Raw genomic sequence first — 17,977 nt, 5'->3', positions numbered from 1 at the left:
TGAACGGCCCCTCGTACGGCCGCTGTAGTGGTGCCCGGTGTCCGCCCCTTCGTATAACACAAACTTACAGTTCTGCAGGTCTTTGGGTGCATGGGTTGGGGTCTGTCCGTGCTGTGAAGTCGGTATGGGGGCCAGGTTGCCGAGCCTCTCGCGTAGTCTGTCCAGGACTGCTGCGGGTTCTTCCTCTTGCCCCCTTGGGGCTGGTATGAACTCTCCTGGGATGGCCAGGGGTGCGCCGTACACTGACTCGGCTGACGAGGCGTGCAGATCCTCTTTGCGCGCTGTACGAATTCCAAACAGGACCCAGGGAAGCTCGTCCACCCAGTTAGGCCCTCTCAGGCGGGCCATAAGAGCTGACTTCAAGTGACGGTGGAAGCATTCCACCAGTCCGTTCGATTGTGGGTGGTAGGCAGTTGTGTGGTGTAGCTGCATTCCCAACAGGCTGGCCACAGCCGACCACAGGCTGGAGGTGAACTGGGCGCCTCTGTTGGAGGTGATGTGGGCCGGTACCCCGAAGCGTGCTACCCAGGTTGCAATCAGTGCTCGGGCGCAGGAATCGGCAGATGTGTCGGTGAGTGGGACCGCCTCTGGCCACCTTGTGAACCGGTCTACCATAGTTAGGAGGTACCACACTCCTCGGGACATTGGTAGAGGGCCCACGATATCCACATGAATGTGGTCGAACCTCCGGTGGGTGGGTTTGAACTGCTTCTGCGGGGCTTTAGTGTGCCGCTGCACCTTGGCTGTTTGGCACTGTGCGCACATTCTAGCCCATTCACTGACCTGCTTGCGAAGTCCGCGCCACGCGAACTTGCTGGAGACCAGCCGGACGGTTTGTCCTGATAGATGGGCACGCCAAACCGTGTATGGAGTCGAAAACTCGCCGGCTCCAGGCTGCCGGGATGATGGGGCGAGGTTGGCCGGTAGCCACGTCACAGAGGAGGGTCCTCTCACCTGGGACTATGAGAAAGTCTTGCAGCTGCAAACCCGAGACTGCGGTCTTGTAGCTGGGCACCTCGTTGTCTGCCTGCTGCGCCTCCTCCAGTGCTGCATAGTCCACCCCCAGGGACAGGGCCTGGACAGCTGGTCTGGAGAGTGCGTCCGCCACGACGTTGTCCTTTCCCGAGACATGCTGGATGTCTGTCGTGTACTTGGATATGTAGGACAGATGTGGCTGTTGGCAAGCTGACAAGGGATCGGACACCTTCGTGAACACGAAGGTCAATGGTTTGTGGTCCGTGAATGCGGCGAACGGCCTGCCTTCTAAGAAGTACCTGAAATGCCGGATTGCGAGATACAGTGCCAACAGCTCCCGTTCGAAGGCACTGTACTTGAGTTCAGGTGGTCGTAGGTGCTTGCTGAAGAACGCCAGGGGTTGCCAGCGCCCCTCGATGAGTTGCTCCAGTACCCCACCGACTGCTGTGTCGGATGCGTCCATCGTGAGGGTGGTCGGAATGTCTGTTCTGGGGTGCACCAGCATCACGGCTTCTGCCAAGGCTTCCTTGGCTTTTTTTAAAGTAGTTGCGGCCTCCTCGTCCCAAGTAATGTCCTTGCCTTTACCCAGCATCAGGGTGTACAAAGGGCACATGATACGGGCTGCTGAGGGGAGAAAACGGTGGTAGAAGTTCACCATACCAACAAACTCCTGCAGGCCTTTGACCGTGTTGGGCCGGGCAAAGTGGCATATGGTGTCTACCTTGGCGGGCAAAGGTGTTGCCCCGTCCTTGGTAATCCTTTTTTCCAGGAAGTCGATGGTATTGAGACTGAACTGGCATTTGGCCGGGTTGATCGTGAGGCTGAAATCACGCAGGCAGGAGTAGAGCTGGCGGAGGTGGGACAGATGCTCCTGATGACTACTGCTGGCTATAGGATGTCGTCCAAATAGATGAACGCAAAGTCCAGGTCGCGTCCCACCGTATCCATTAGCCGCTGGAACGTCTGTGGCATTCTTCAGGCCGAACGGCATTCGGAGGAACTCGAACAGGCCGAACGGGGTGATGAGTGCTGTTTTGGGGATGTCTTCAGGGTGCACCGGGATTTGATGATACCCCCGGACGAGGTCTACTTTGGAAAAGATTCTTGCCCTGTGCAGGTTTGCTGCAAGGTCCTGTATGTGCGGCACGGGGTAACGGTCCGGAGTTGTAGCCTCGTTCAATCTGCGGTAGTCGCCGCATGGTCTCCAACCCCCGGCTGCTTTGGGCACTATGTGCAGGGGGGAGGCCCATGGGCTGTCGGACCTCCGTACGATCCCCAATTCCTCCATCCTATTGAACTCCCCCTTCGCCAGGCGGAGCTTTTCCGGGGGGAGCCTTCGTGCATGGGCATGGAGGGGTAGTCCCTGGGTTGGGATGTGGTGCTGTACCCTGTGTCTGGGCATGGCTGCCGTGAACTGCGGTGCCAGAATCAATGGAAAGTCTGCCAGGATTCTGGTGAATTCGTTGTCTGACAGTGTGATGGAATCCAGGTGTGGGGCCAGCAACTTGGCTTCACCCAGGGAGAACGTCTGGAAAGTCTCGGCATGTGCCAGTCTTTTCCCTTGCAAGTCGACCAGCAAGCTGTGAGCTCGCAAGAAGTCCACCCCCAGGAGTGGTTGGGCCACCGCGGCCACTGTGAAGTCCCACCTGAACTGGCTGGAGCCGAACTGCAGCTGCACTGTGCGGATGCTGTAGGTCTGTATCGTGCTGCTGTTTGCGGCCTTCAGGGTGGGTCTGGCTTCCTGTTGCAGGTGTCGTACCCCGTCGGGGGCAAGATGCTGATTTCCGCTCCAGTGTCAACCAAGGAGCAGCATCCTGACTGTTTGTCCCAGACGTACAAGAGACTGTCCTGGTGGCCAGCCACCATAGTCATTAGTGGCAGCTGGCCCTGGCCCTTGCAGGGCGGGCGACAACGACGGGCTTTTGTGCCCCACCACTGGTGGTAGAAACACCACTTTTCATTGTCCTCCTCACTCCTGCCTCTGTGTTGTGTGCGCCCCCTTGCTGGGCCTGGTCTGGTCTGCTGTTGGCCGAGTGGCCTGGTAATCTGACCGATGGACACCACGCTCTCCCTCTTGGCTTTCCACAGCACACCTGCCTGGGCCGCCACCTTCCGGGGGTCACTGAAATCTGCGTCAGCCAGCAGCAGATGTATGTCCTCGGGCAGTTGCTCTAGGAACGCTTGCTCGAACATGAGGCAGGGCTTGTGTCTGTCAGCCAGGGCCAGCATCTCGTCCATCAATGCTGACGGCAGCCTGTCTCCAAAACCGTCCAGGTGAAGCAGGTGGGCACCCCACTCACGCCGTGAGAGGCCAAAGGTCCCAATGAGCAGCGCTTTGAATGCTTCATATTTGCCTTCTTCCGGGGGCGACTGTATGAAATCCACAACCTGGGCGGCCGTCTCCTGGTCAAGGGCGCTCACCACGTGATAGTAACGCGTGGAATCAGAAGAGATCTGCCGAATCTGGAACTGGGCTTCTGCTTGGCTGAACCACACGCGTGGTTGTAGCGTCCAGAAAGTCGGCAGTTTTAGCGAAACTGCGTGAACAGATGAAGAAACGGTCATCTTTGGTCCAAATCCTGTTTGGACCGTCGGGGTCACCAATGTAGTGATGTGCTACATACAGAGCTAGAAGCAATGACACGCAGTCGGTAAGTTGTTTCGAGACGAGTTTAGTCAAACTTCATGGCGCTGGTTTTTAATCCCTAGTGCTTGCCCTCTCCGGGTGGAAATGACATCAGAGGTGCATTGCCAAAGTCTCCCCTTGCGCGTTGGCTATTTGTGAACCAGTTCGCCAGCGCAGAAAGTGGGTCGCCACGAGTAACATTTGCAATTCTCCAGTCATCCGGTACAATGCCAGAAACTATCATTTCTTGAAAGATCATTAATGTCTCCACAATCTCTCCATCTACTTCCTTCAGAACCCAAGGGTGCATTCCATCAGGTCCAGGATATTTATCCACCCTCAGACCATTAAGCTTCCTGAGCACCTTCTCAGTTGTAATTTTCACTGCCCAAACTTCACTTCTCTGACACTCTTGAATGTCCGGTATACTGCAGACGTCTTCCACTGTGAAGACTGATGCAAAATACGCATTCATTTCCTCTGCCAACTCTGCATCTCTCATTGTGATATCTCCAGCGAAATGTTGTATTGGTCTTATATCTTCCCCTGATTTTCTTTTACTCTTTATATACTTAAAATAAGTTTTTAGTATCTTCTTGGATATTGGTGGCCAGCTTCCTTTCATAATTCATCTTTTCCTTCTGAAAAGTTTAGTTTCCTTCTGTAAGTTTTTAAAAGCTTCCCAATTCTCTATCTTTCCATTTGCTCTGGCTTCCTTGTATGCCCTCTCTTTTGCTTTTACTTTGCTCTGACTTCACTTGTCAGCCATGGTGGTGTCCTTCTTCCCTTTGAAAATTTCTTCATATTTTGAAAATATCTGTCTTGCACTTCCCTCATTTTTCACAGAAACTCCCAGCCATTGCTGCTCTGCTGTCCTTCCTGCTAGTGTCCCTTCCCGTCAATTTCGGACAGTTCCCATCTCATGCCATTGTAATTTCCTTTATTCCACTGAAATACTGACACATTGGATTTTATTTTTCCCTCTCAAATTTCAATGTGAACTTGATATTGTGATCACTGCTCCCCACTGTTCCCTAATTCCCTACACTGGAATTTAGAAGGATGATAGGGGATCTATTGAAACATATAAGATTATTAAGGGATTGGATACGCTGGAGGCAGGAAGCATGTTCCCGCTGATGGGCGTTCAGAGCTAGAGGCAGCAGTTTAAGAATAAGGGGTAGGCCATTTAGAACAGAGATGCGGAAAAACTTTTTCACCCAGAGTGGTGGATATGTGGAATGCTGTGCCCCAGAAGGCAGTGGAGGCCAAGTCTCTGGATGCTTTCAAGAGAGAGTTAGATAGAGCTCTTATAGATAGTGGAGTCAAGGGATATGGGGAGAGGGCAGGAACGGGTTACTGATTGTGTATGATCAGTTGTGATCACAGTGCTGGCTAGAAGGGCCAAATGGTCTACCCCTGCTCCTACTGTCTATTGTCTAAGGCTTCCTTAACCTTAGGCTCTCTTATCACCTCCAAAGCATTGCACAACACCCAAACCAGCACAGCTGATCCCCTAGTGGGCTCAACAAGCTGTTCCAAAAAGCCATTTCTTAGACATTCTACACATGATATCTCTCTTGAGGTCCAGTGCTGACCTGGTTTTCCCAATCCACTTTCATGTTAAAATCCCCAACGATTATCTTGACATTGCCTTTGTGACACGCCTTTTCTCTCTCCTGCTGTAATTTGTAATCCACATCTCAGCTGCTGTTTGGAGGCTGTATACAGCTGCCATTAAGGTCCTTTTGCCCTTGTCATTTTTTAACTCAACCCATAGAGACTCTACACCTTCCTATCCTATGTCATCTCTTTCCAGTGATTTAATATTTTTTATGCACAGAGCCACCCCCCCCCCCCCCCCCGCCTACTAACCTATCTTTCCGAAACACCGTATATCCTTGGATGTTCAGCTCCCAATGACAGCCACCCTTTCGCCAAGTTTCAGAGATGGCCGCAACATCATACTTGCCAATCTGTAGCTGACTTTCAAGATCGTGTTTCCCTTCCATACAGCTTTTCATTTTTCTTTCATCTATGTGCCTGTTTCTGAGTCTGTAAGTATACCAGCCTTTGCAGTCTGGCAGTGTGCTCCATTCACTTAACACTCTTGTGTTTTAAAGAAAATCAACCTCTGACATGCCAAATTGTACTTTGCTCCAATCACCTTTATATAAAAACGGACCTCTTATCAGCTTGTCACGTCATTTCTTTTCCTCCATTGCTCTGAAGAGAAATCCCTGGCTCATTCAACCTTTCGCTCTCTAATTCAGCCAGCATCCTGGTAGGTGTCCTCTACACCTCTAAAGCTCCCACACCCTATAATGAAGTGACCACAACTGAACACAGTTTTCCCAAGTGCAGTCTCATCAGAGTTTATAGAGCTGCAACATCACCTTGTGGCTCTTGAACTCAGTCCCTCAGCTGATGAAGGCCAATACACCATACGCCTTGTTAACCATCCTGTCAAATTTGCCTGGATCCGTGGACGTAGACCCCAAGATCTTTCTGTTCCTCACTACTATGATTCCTGTATTAATGTATACTGTGCCATCATTTGACCTTCCAAAGTGAATCACTTCTCACTTTTCCTGATTGAACTCTTATCTGCAACTTCTCTGCATCTTATCAATGTCCTATTGTAACCTATGACAACCTTCTACACTATCCACAACACCATCAGGTTTTGTGTCATCTGCAAGCTTGCTAAACCCACCTTGCACTTTCTCATCCATTTCATTTATAGAAATCACAAAGAGCAGGGGTCCCAAAACGTCTGTGTGGAACACCACTGGTCATTGACTTGCATTGGTCCCAAGAGCATGAAACCCCTGCCCAGTATTGTGCTGATTTAGAAATCAAATGCCCAGCTGAACTTTCTGTCTACACAATATCCACATCCTTTTATTCTCTGCACATTCATGTGCCTATGCAAGAGCTTCTTGAATTCCTTAGTCACGTTTCCTGTCACCATCACCTCTGGCAGCCCATTCCAGGCTCCCACCGACCTATGTATATATAAAAAAAACAACTTGCCCTGCACATTTACTTCAAACTTGCCCCTTCCTCCCCTTAAATAATGCGCTCTAGTATTTCCACCCAAGGGAGAGAGGTACCTGCTATCTACTGTGTTTAGGCCTCTTGTAATCTTATAAAACTCTATCTGGTCTCCCCTCGACGTCTGCTGCTCCGGAGAACACAGCCCAACTTTGTCTAACTTCTTACAGCTTATGCCCTCTAGTCGGGCAGCCTCCTGGAAAACCTCTTCTTCATCCTCTCCGAAGCCCCCACACCCTTCCTCTAACAGACCACCAGAACTGCACAGAATACTCCAGATGTGACCTCATTAACATTTCATAAAGCTGCAAAACAGTCTCCTTACTCTTGAACTCAGTTTTGCAACTGACAAAGACAACACGATTATGCTTTATTCATTTCATTTGCTTTCTTTAGCACCCTATCCACCGAGGATGGGGTGGTATCTGTTGCTGCACCTAACTGAACCTGTGCTTCAGAGAACACACACAAAGTGCTGGTGGAATGCAGCAGGCCAGTTAGCATCTATAGGGAGAAGCGCTGTCGACGTTTCGGGCTGAGACCACGTCTACAGCTCTTCTCCCTATAGATGCTGCCTGGCCTGCTGCGTTCTACCAGCATTTTGTGTGTGTTGCTTGAATTTCCAGCATCTGCAGATCTCCTCGTGTTTGCCTGTCCTTCAGGGTTATCAGTGAACCGCTGCATGCTGGCGCAGCAGGTAAAGCCAGAAACCTGTGTTCAATCCCTACCTCCAGTTCTGTCTTGAGGAATCTGCACCCTCTCCCTTTGAACTGGTGGGTTTCTTCCTCCTCATTCCTGTCTCAGTGAAAGATGGGTTAATCAGTCATTGTAACTTGTGTGTGGCTGAGGGGTTGAGTTGTGGGTAGAGGGTGAGTTGATGGGTATACAGGGAGAGTAGAACAGGTTTGAGGTAAATGGGTGGTCAGTACTGACTCAGTGGGCCGAAGGGTCAGTTTCTGTACTGTTCCTTTCTAACTGAGCATGTAACCCAGCTGTGCAACGCAGGAGGAGAGGAGGGAGATGGCTCTTCACTGCTGCTACCTTGTCCACCCCTCCAGCACTGCTGGGTTTATTGCTATGTGTACTGAGCAACAGTGTAAAGCACTCGTTTGTGTGCCAGCCAGACAGATCGTTTCAAAACACAAGTACTTCCAGGCTGTACAAAAGGAAAGGCAAAAACAAAATGCAGAATAAAGTGTCATAGGGGGAAGGGCCATAACAAGGTTGACCACCCACTTTCCAGTTCCACAATGGCATGGCTGTCCATGGCCGCCTTTATTGCCTTGCTGAGGCCACTCTCAGGCTGGAGGAGCAACACCTTGTATTCCGTCTGAATAGTTTCCATTATACAGAGGCATGCAAAAGTTTGGAACCCCGGTCAAAATTTCTGTTACTGTGAATAGTTAAGTGAGTAGAAGATGTACTGATCAATATTTTAAGCAAGATTAGTGTTTTTGTTTTGTACAATTTTAGAGTGGGAAAAAAAGGAAAGGAGCACCATGCAAAAGTTTGGGCACCCCAAGAGATTTGAGCTGTTAAATAACTTTTACCAAGGTCTCAGACCTTAATTAGCTTGTTAGGACTGTGGCTTGTTCACAGTCATAGTTAGGAAAGGCCAGGTGATGCAAATTTCAAAGCTTTATAAATACCCTGACTCCTCAAACTTTGTCCCAACAATCAGCAGCCATGGGCTCATCTAAGCAGCTGCCTAGCACTCTGAAAATTAAAATAAATGATGCCCACAAAGCAGAAGGCTATAAGAAGACAGCAAAGCGTTTTCAGGTTGCCGTTTCCTCCGTTGGTAATGTAATTAAGAAATGGCAGTTAACAGGAATGGTGGAGGTCAAGTTGAGGTCTGGAAGATCTTTCTGAAAACTTTCTGAGAGAATTGCTAGAAAGGCAAATCAAAACCCCCATTTGACTGCAAAAGACCTTCAGGAAGATTTAGCAGACTCTGGAGTGGTGGTGCTCTGTTCTACTGTGCAGCAACACCTGCACAAATATGACCTTCATGGAAGAGTCATCAGAACCAAACCTTTCCTGCATTCTCACCACAAAATTCAATGTCAGAATTTTGCAAAGGAACATCTAAACAAGCCTGATACATTTTGGAAACAAGTCATGTGGATTGATGAAGTTAAAATACAAGGTGTGATTGATAAGTTCGTGGCCAATGGTAGAAGGAGTCAGTTTTAGAAAATCTAGCACATTTACTTTTCAGCATATTCCCCTCCTACATTTACACACTTAGTCCAGCGGTCGTGGAGCATATGGATCTTGGACCTCTAGAAATTGTCCACAGATGCGTGATTGATAAGTTTGTGGCCAAAGGTAGAAGGAGATGAGTTATACAGCTCTCATTACATGCACATGCAGGTCAACTGTTTGATTTTGCATTCAGTTTGAAGTTAATAACTCATCTTCTACCTCAGGCCACAAACTTAGCAATCACCCCTGATGAGTTACTAACTGTTAAGTTAACTGCTTTAGGTTCACATATCCTCGGTCAGAGCTGGGCTGGAGGACGGCGCAGTTCTGGATGTTGCTCTATAGGAAGGGTGTGATGGCCTTGGAGAGGGAGGATGAACCTAAATCATAAACTGGTAGAGCACAGAATTGGGCCTTTCTGCCTTTTGTTTTTACTTATCATGATGCCAGATACCAATTCTTATTGATGCACCATAGAATCATGGAAGCTAGCCTTCTATCCATTCACTTTGTCTACACTTCCTGCTGCCTCAGTAGGCAGCCAGCATAATCAAAGATCCAGACATTCTTTCTTTGCCCCTCTCCCATCGGGCAGAAGATACAAAAGCCTGAAAGCGTGTGCCTACCCTGCTGTTATCAAAGGTCTAGAGCAGCCACTTTGTACGATAAGATGGACTTTTGATTTCTCGGATGACCTCATTATGTTCTTCTTGTTTCTTGTTTATCTGCGCTGCACTCTCTGTAGCTGTTATACTTTGTTCTGCATTCTGTAGATGTCCTAGCTCAATGCACTGTGTAATGAATTGATTTCCATGTCAAAATGCATGACAAACTTTTGACTGTACCTTGGTACAGGTGACAGTAATAAACCAATACTTAAATCTTTCCATTCCCTGTTTGGTTATTTCCATATTTAATTGACTCTGTTGTATCTGCTTCCCATTACAACCTGTTCCAGACAACCACATGCCCCCCTCTCAAACCTTTGTCATATGTCGTATTTTCACCCTGGAGAAACAGTCTGTAATTATCTGACTCATCTATATATAAATTTCTGTCAGGCCTCCTCAGAGGGATGGGGGAGGAGAAGGAAGCACACAGGAAGGGAGGGTGAAATGATTATGTGGAGGGGGGGAGGCGCGTACACAGAGGGAGGGAGGGGGTGCGTGCGCGGAGAAAGGGCTGCCAAATGCAGCTGGAGGGTGGAGAAGAGGCATGTACAGACGGGTACATATATGAACGGTTTGACACAATCCACTGCTCCATGCTGCCAACTGTGTAAAACTGAGGAAATGTCTGGGTCTTTGATTATGCTGGTTGCCTACTGAGGCAGCAGGAAGTGTAGATGGAGAGGAGGCTAGCTTTCATGATTATATGGTGCATCAATAAGAATTGATCAGGCATCATGATAAGTAAAAACAAAAGGCAGAAAGGCCCAATTCTGTGCTCTACCAGTTTATGATTTAGGCTCATCCTCCCTCTCCAAGGCCATCACACCCTTCAAATGTCAATGCATTGGTTCAGCAAATGATCAGGAGGGCAAAAGAGAGAATGATTTAGTTTTGCTTTAATTTTGTTTATAATTGTTTTAATTTATTTGCTGAATCCTGAAAGCCTGATAGATTTATGGTGGACTGTTTTGGATTCCTTAGGTGAGAAAAGGTAAAGGATGTTTACAAGGTTATTTTTATATTAGAGTGGTGGGTGCTTGGTTATGATAGAAGGGCCTGTTCCAGTACTAGGTTTACATTGTCACACGTATGGAGATACAGTTCATGCAGATCAGATCATTGGACATTGCATTGAGATAGAATAAGGTAAAATAGTAGCAGAGTGCAGAGGAAGTACAGTGTAGTTAAACAAAAGGGTCCAAGATCCTAACTGATTGAGGTCAAGTGATAGATTGTGAGTCTGGTTGTATGAGTTTTCCAGAATGCAATACTATGGATGCAGCCTACCCAGAGTTCTGGATTTGGAATTTTTATTGTTGTTTGTGCACTGAGATACAGTGCAAAACTTGTCTTGCATACTGTTCATACAGATCAATTAATTGCACAGTGCATAGTAAAAATTCAAAGTAAATTTATTATCAGACATGTATGTCATCAAATACACCATGAGATTCATTTTCTTGTGGGCATATTCAATAAATCCATAATAGGATAATAACCATAATAGAATCAATGAAAAACAAGAGAAAATCTGCAGATGGAAATTCAAGCAAAAGACAGGAAATGCTGGAGGAACTCAGCAGGCCAGGCAGCGTCTATGGAGAAGACTATAGGATTCTGGCTGAGACTCTTCGGCAGAACTGGAGAAAAAAAGCTGAGGAGATTTAAAAGGTGGGAGGAGGGGGAGAGAAACACAAGGTGATAGATGAAACCTGAATGGAGAGGGATGAAGTAAAGAGCTGGGAAATTGATTGGTAGCTCTATCTCTGGAGACATCTACTGATGTCTGTTACAAGCCTACAAACTCTTCAAAGCAATCTGGACTGTACCTATTCTCACCCTGTTACTTACAAAAGCACCATCCCCTTCTCTCAAATCCTCCGTCTCCACTGCAGCTGCTCTCAGAACGAATGAAATGCCCTCCTTTAAACAAAGGGCCTTCTCTTCCTCCACCATCAATGCTGACTTCAACTGCATTTCTTCATTTCACACATGTCTGCTCTTAACCCATCCACGAGCCACCCTACCAGGGACAGGGTTCCTCTTGTCCTCACCTACCACCCCACCAGCCTCCACATCCAGCAACTTCCACATCTCCAATGAGATCCCACCACAAAGCACATCTTCCTCCCCCCCCCCCCCCACTTTCTGCTTTCCACAGGGATCGTTCCCTATACGGTTCCCTTGTCTGTCCCTCCCCACTGATCTCCCTCCTGTTACTTATCCTTGCAAGTGGAACAAGTGTTACACCTGCCCCTTCACTTCTCCCTCACAACCATTTAAGGCCCCAAGCTTTTCTTCCAGGTAAGGCGACACTTCTCCTGTTAGTCTGATGAGGTATTATACTGTGTCCGGTGTTCCTGGTGCAGCCTCCTGCATATTGGTGAGACCTGCTGTAGATTGGGAGACCGCTGCCAGGATCTCCCAGTGGCCACTCATTTCCCATTCTCATTCCCATTCGGGTATGTCTATCCATGGCCTCCTCCACTCTCGTGATGAGGCTGCTCTTAAGTTAGAGGAACAACACCTTCTGTCTGGATAACCTCCAACCTGATGGTATGAACATTGATTTCTCGAATGTCCAGCAATGCCCCCCCCCCCCCACCCTTTCACCATTCCCCATTCCCTTTTCCCTCTCTCACCTTATCTCCTTGCCCGCCCATTGCCTCCCTCTGGTGCTCCTCCCCGCTTTTCTTTCTTGCATGGCCTTCTGCCCATCAGACTCCCCCTTTCTCCTGCCCTGTATCTCTTCCACCAGTCAATGAAAGATCACACCAACTTGGACATTCCGTCAATCTGCAAAAGACAACAGGCTGCAGTTATAAAAAGAAAAATAATAATAAATACATAAGCAATAAATATCGAGAACCTGGAATGAAGAGAGTCCTTGACAATGAGTCCATTTGTTGTGGGAACATTTCAGTAGAGGGGCAAATGAAATTGAGAGAATTTAGTCCCTTTGGTTCAAAAGCCTGATGGCAGCAGCAAGAAGAAAGCATGATCTGGGTGGTGGAATCTGTGATGATGGATGCTGCTTTCTGGTGGCAATACTGCATGTAGATGCATGCTCCGTGGTGGGGAGGGCTTTAGCTGTGATCCAGGCCGTATCCACTGCTTTTTGTAGGATTTTCCATTGAAGGACATTAGTGTTTCCATACCAGGTTGTGGTTTGATACAGCCAGTCAGTATACTATCCACTGTACATCTGTAGAAATTTGCCAAAGATTTAAGAGTCATGCTGAATCTTTGCAAACTCCTAAGTAGAGACGCTACCGTGCTTTCTTCATAATTGTACTTGGATACGATTTCCGAAATGATAAGAGTGAAGAATTTAAAATTGCTGACCCTCTAAAGACTGCCTCATGAACCTCTGGTTTCTTCCCCTGGAAGTCGATAATCAGCACCTTGGTCTTCGTGACATTGAGTGCGAGGCTTTTATGGCACCATTCATCGACATTTTAAATCTTTCTTATTTGCTGATTTGTCACCACCTTTGATTCGCCCTGTGACAGTAGTGTCAGCAAGTTTGAAAGTAAGTGCTGTCAGCAACCATGTATAAAACAATATCATTATGTAGAATAAACTGTTACAGTGCAGGTAGGCAATAAGATGCAAGGACTGTAATGAGGTAGGTTATGAGCTTGTCTGTCTTAGCAGACTAGCAAACCGTTCAATAGTCTTCTAACAGTATTAAGGGTAGAAACTGCCCTTGAGCTTGGTGGGATGTGCTTTCAGGCTTTTGTATCTCCTACCCAATGAGAGGGGGAGCAGACAGACTGGGGTGGGTGGGTTTGTTGATTATGCTGGCTTCTCTCATGTAGACATTGTTCAGCACAACTCTGGATAGTATGGCCCATTGCTAACTGCTGCTTGACAAGCTGAGGTGCAGTTCTTTTGAGCCACTGGATGAGTGGTTGGTGGGGGTGGTGTCAGGAATGCGAATGAACAGGGCTCAGAGGGAGCAATAAGCAGTCTGTTGATGAATCAGAAACAGGTTTGATATTATGAAGTTGTATGATTTGCAATTTGTTGATTTGCAGTAGCAATACAATGTGAAGTATCGCATTTGTTTAAAATATATAACTAATGCAGAAAGAAAGGGACAGTGAGGTAGTGTTCATGGACTGTAAAGAAATCTGAGAAGGAAGAAGCTGCTCCTGAATTGTTGATTGTGGGTTTCAGGCTGCACCTCCCCAGTGGTGCCTGGGGAGTGTTGTAGAACAGGACCTAGGAATACAAATCATCATCCCAACATCTCTCTGTCCCTCTACCGATTCATTTATCTATCTGTCTATCCTGACTTTACTCCATCAGTTTCTTTGCTTTCTCACTCACTCTTTGCACTGATCTCTCCCGGATGGTAAGGGTTGTTAGTGATGTATGCACTGCCTCCTGAAGATGTCCTTGATAGTGGGGATGGTTGTGCCATTGATGTAGTGGCTGAGTACAACGCTCTGCAGTCTCTTGCGATCAATGCCAGACAGTGATACAGCCAGTCAGAAAGTCGCCATATGTGTATCTCTCGAAATTTGCCTCAGTCTTTGGTGACATACCAAATCTCAAGCTTCTAATGAAGCATAGCTGTTGAAGTGCCTTCTTCGTAACTGCATCAATATGTTGGGCTCAGGATAGATCCTCTGAGGTGTTGACACCCAGGAATTTGAAGCTGCTCACCCTTTCCACTACTGAGCACTCGATCAGGACTGGGATGTGTTCTGACTCCCTTTCCTGAAGTCTACAGTCTCTTCTTTGGTCTTGCTGTCATGACATCTCAACCAGCATTTATCTCACTCCTGTATGCCCCTTGAGTTTCTGCCAACAACAGTGGTGTTATTGGTTAATTTAAAGATGGTGTTTGAGCCACCCCTCAGAGTTCATCAGCAGGAAGGAGGACAGGATCTGTCAGGACTGTGGGCAGAAGAGTACGGACAGGCAGATTGACAGAAGGGCTTATTTTTGCACTCTTTATCTCTGACTGTTATAATAAAAAGCTCTGGGTGGGATGGGATGTGCATGCTGTCATTCATCCTGACAGAAGATGAGTACTACATTTGGCCGAGCCAGTGTCTGGAAAAGCTATTGGGATCTCCGCAGAGCCCATTTTAACCACTGCTGCTTGTTTCTCCTCCTCCCCCACTCTTTCCTCTCCCCAACGGCAGGACCGGTGTTGCAACTTCAACCAACACCGTGGAAGGATACACTGAGGGAAACGGGGAGACTGCACAGCATCCAGGTACTTGGGAGTGGAGCGAAACTAGGGGTGTGGAGGGAGTCTTTGGTGCTATCGAGAGAGCTTCATCCTGTGTCTTCATCTCAGGAGTGTGTTATGCGATGGCGTAGGGGGAGCTTGATTCCCATGTCTGGTCCCGGGAGTGTGGGATGGGATGGCACTGGGGGAACTTCTGCCTGTGTTTAACCCTGTCCCCCTACTTCTCCCCCCCCCCCCCCCCACCTCCATACATAGGCGTGGTGTTACTCAACTGTGTCGAGCGGACGCTGGGTCAGCAGGGGACCCAGGACGTGGACGCCTCGTCTGGCAGGCCGACTTTCCAGAATGTGTTCAGCACCGAGCATGCCCTGCAGCAGCTACCCAACAGCTTGGCCGTTCTGGAGCGCCCTGAGTGTGTCTACGTCACCAGCAGAGGAGGCTGCAAGATGCAAAGCAGTCCTGCCCTGCAGTACAACGCACACCACAGACAGGTACTGTCCCACAAAAGGTACCCTCCTGCTCCTCGGTGGTGGTTGCTGCCTTTTTCTTGGGAATATTGTGGAACAAAGGTACTTCAGTGTCACAGGTAGACATGGTGGAGAGGAATCCATCGTTTAGTGCACTGACTACACAGGATGTTGCTTTGCACTTGTGCAAGACATTAATGAGGCCGCACTTGGAGTATTGTGTTCAGTTTTGATCACTTTGCTATAACGCCTTAAAGCTGCACACAGTACAGAAGGGGATTTACGAGGTTGTTGCCGATTCTCAAGGAATAGAGTTAGGAGAGAGAGGTTGGGATTTTATTCCTTGGAGTGCAGGAGACTGAGGGATCACCTTTCAAAGGTGTGCAAGTCAGAAGCAGCATAGATCAGTGGAAGGTGGTTATCAGGATTTACAGGGGGATTTTAATCCGCTGAATAAATAGGCCAGAGGACGGCAAATGGAGTTTAATTCAATGAAGTGTGAGGTGTAACAGCTCAGGAACACAAACCAGGGTAGGACATTCACAGTGAACAGAAGGGGCCTGGGGAGTGTTGTAGAACAGGACCTAGGAATACAAATCATCATCCCAACATCTCTCTGTCCCTCTACCGATTCATTTATCTATCTGTCTATCCTGACTTTACTCCATCAGTTTCTTTGCTTTCTCACTCACCCTTTCCACTGATCTCTCCTTCCCTCTCCCTCCAGCACTCTCTCCATCCATCCCTCTTGCCCTCCCCACAAATATCTCCACCTTGTGTGTGTGCCCCTCTCTCCCCCCCCCTCCCCTAGGGGTTACAGTGTGGTCTGGATCAGCTGGGAAAGTGCACTTTTGCAGCTAAGTGGGGAATATCCTGTGAAGCCCTGATGGATAGATAGGGAGAAGGTAATGCATGGACTAATTCTGGTGGGGGTAGTGGGTAGTCTTCTGTGTGCCTTATTCATTAACTGAGTGAATCTTTCCTACAGGTCACACAGAACAAGGAGAGAATGACTGGTAGCAGCCCCATCTTGCCCACCTCCTCCTCCTCCTCCTCTTCCTCCTCCTCTTCTTCTTCCTCTTCCTCCTCATCTTGCTCCTCCTCCTCCTCTTCCTCCTCTGCCTCCTCATCATCCTCCTCTTCCTCCTCCTCTCCAGCCTCCAGCGCAGGAGCCTCTCCAGCCCACCCTGGCTGCCTGGCCAACGACTCCCTGGACGGGCTGGGCTCGCTGAGGGGGCACGGCCGGGTATCACTGAGCCCTGGGCTCTGGGAGTCCAGCCAGGCACACCAGGCTGTCAAGGGCCAAGCCTGGGACAAGACGCAGGCTGAGATCGCTGAGCAGGCCAAGCACGTGAGTGAGCAGTGGGGGGTGGGGATGGTGTCTGAAGGGGGTCAAAATCTGAAACACCCACACCCGCTCGCCACCTCCATGTTCCTGTCTCTTACCACCAGTAGTCTAACACTGATCCCCCCCTCCTTCCTACTTTCCACCATCTGCAACTGCCTATTTCCCTCCTCTTCCCGTCCCTCATCCCTCTGCCTGGGATTGTCTCCCACCCTCCCCACTTCACTACCTTCCCCTCCTATCTTGCTGACTGCCCTGCCCACCTAGCTGACTCTGCCCCTCCCCTTCCTCATCCTGCAGGAGGCTAAGATCGAGCACCGGATTGCTGAATTGCGTCGGGAGGGTCTGTGGTCTCTGAGGCGGCTGAACCGTGTGACGGAGCCCAGCCGTCCGAAGGCCCAGTGGGACTACCTGTGCGAGGAGATGCAGTGGCTGTCAGCTGACTTCTCCCAGGAGCGGCGTTGGAAGAGAGGTGTGGCGAGGAAGGTGAGTACCCCCACTCCCCTTCCCTGGGAAATGGAGCAGGGAGGGTCCATCTAGTTTAGGATGAATCCTGGGATCCACGCACTCGGCCTGGGAGAACATAGAGCTTAGAACAGTGTAGGAACAGTAAGAGAAGAACTCTTTGTCCCACACTTGCCCAGTAGGAGAGAGGTTAGCTTTATTTGTCAGATGTACATCAAAACATACAGTGAAATGCTTTTTTTTACTCTAATATGCTGTACTGTTCTGTTGAAACAGCCCTCTGTGGTGGACAGTACTGTATTGATTACTGTAACACTGCATGTCAGCAACCTGGATTCACGGTAGTGCAGTGGTTAGTGAAATGCTTCACAGCGCCGGCAATTGGGATATAATTCCCACTGCTGTCGGTAAGGAATTTGTACTTTCTTTCCTTGACCACGTGGATTTCCTCTGGGTGCGCTTTTGACACTGGCAGCGCAGCAACACTCAACATTAACCTAAATATCTTTGGAATGTGGGAGGAATGTGCCCCCAGCACATGCTTGGACTGCGTTGTTTGTCGTCATAAATATAACACTTACCCAACAGGCTGGTATATGTCTAGGGGAAAAGGAGATCCAGTCACTCACCAACCCCACCTCCCGTACACGCAGGTGCTGTGAGAATCAAGTTTATGCTGTGCGCACGCACTATATCAAACTCACACCAGATACCATTATGGAATACACTTTAACGATTTTACTAAAACTAAAAGAGTACTATCGAATACAATATATATGAAGGAAAAGAAAATAAGGTAAAAGGTGCCAACTTATCAAAGTTCAGTCAGAGTGCACATCGTTGGAGCTCAGCCATCGAACCATGCGACCCCTCGTCACTTTCCTCCGACCTCCACGTCCTCGCACCTGGGACCACCCCGGTGGTCGACCGAGCAGTGCGGCGCATGTCCACCTT

General features: G+C 48.6%; 1 protein-coding gene across 3 annotated transcripts in view; it reads left to right on the top strand.

The window, feature by feature from the left end:
- The window catches only part of srcap (Snf2-related CREBBP activator protein), an 80,852-nt gene that overhangs the window by 13,528 nt on the left and 49,347 nt on the right, over positions 1-17,977 (top strand). For 2 of the 3 annotated variants that reach the window (XM_059953395.1, XM_059953393.1), the window contains exons 2-5: positions 14,697-14,770; positions 15,002-15,237; positions 16,202-16,564; positions 16,859-17,044. In XM_059953395.1, coding sequence (XP_059809378.1) covers positions 15,193-15,237; positions 16,202-16,564; positions 16,859-17,044 — 594 coding nt within the window. In that variant the 5' untranslated portion in view covers positions 14,697-14,770; positions 15,002-15,192. The remainder of the gene's footprint in view (positions 1-14,696; positions 14,771-15,001; positions 15,238-16,201; positions 16,565-16,858; positions 17,045-17,977) is intronic. The other variant, XM_059953394.1, reaches the window with a different exon arrangement.

This window comes from Hypanus sabinus, chromosome 29, assembly GCF_030144855.1.
Source record: "Hypanus sabinus isolate sHypSab1 chromosome 29, sHypSab1.hap1, whole genome shotgun sequence".
In the NCBI taxonomy this organism is placed as follows: Eukaryota; Metazoa; Chordata; class Chondrichthyes; order Myliobatiformes; family Dasyatidae; genus Hypanus; species Hypanus sabinus.
This window is presented reverse-complemented; position numbering and strand designations above follow the sequence as displayed.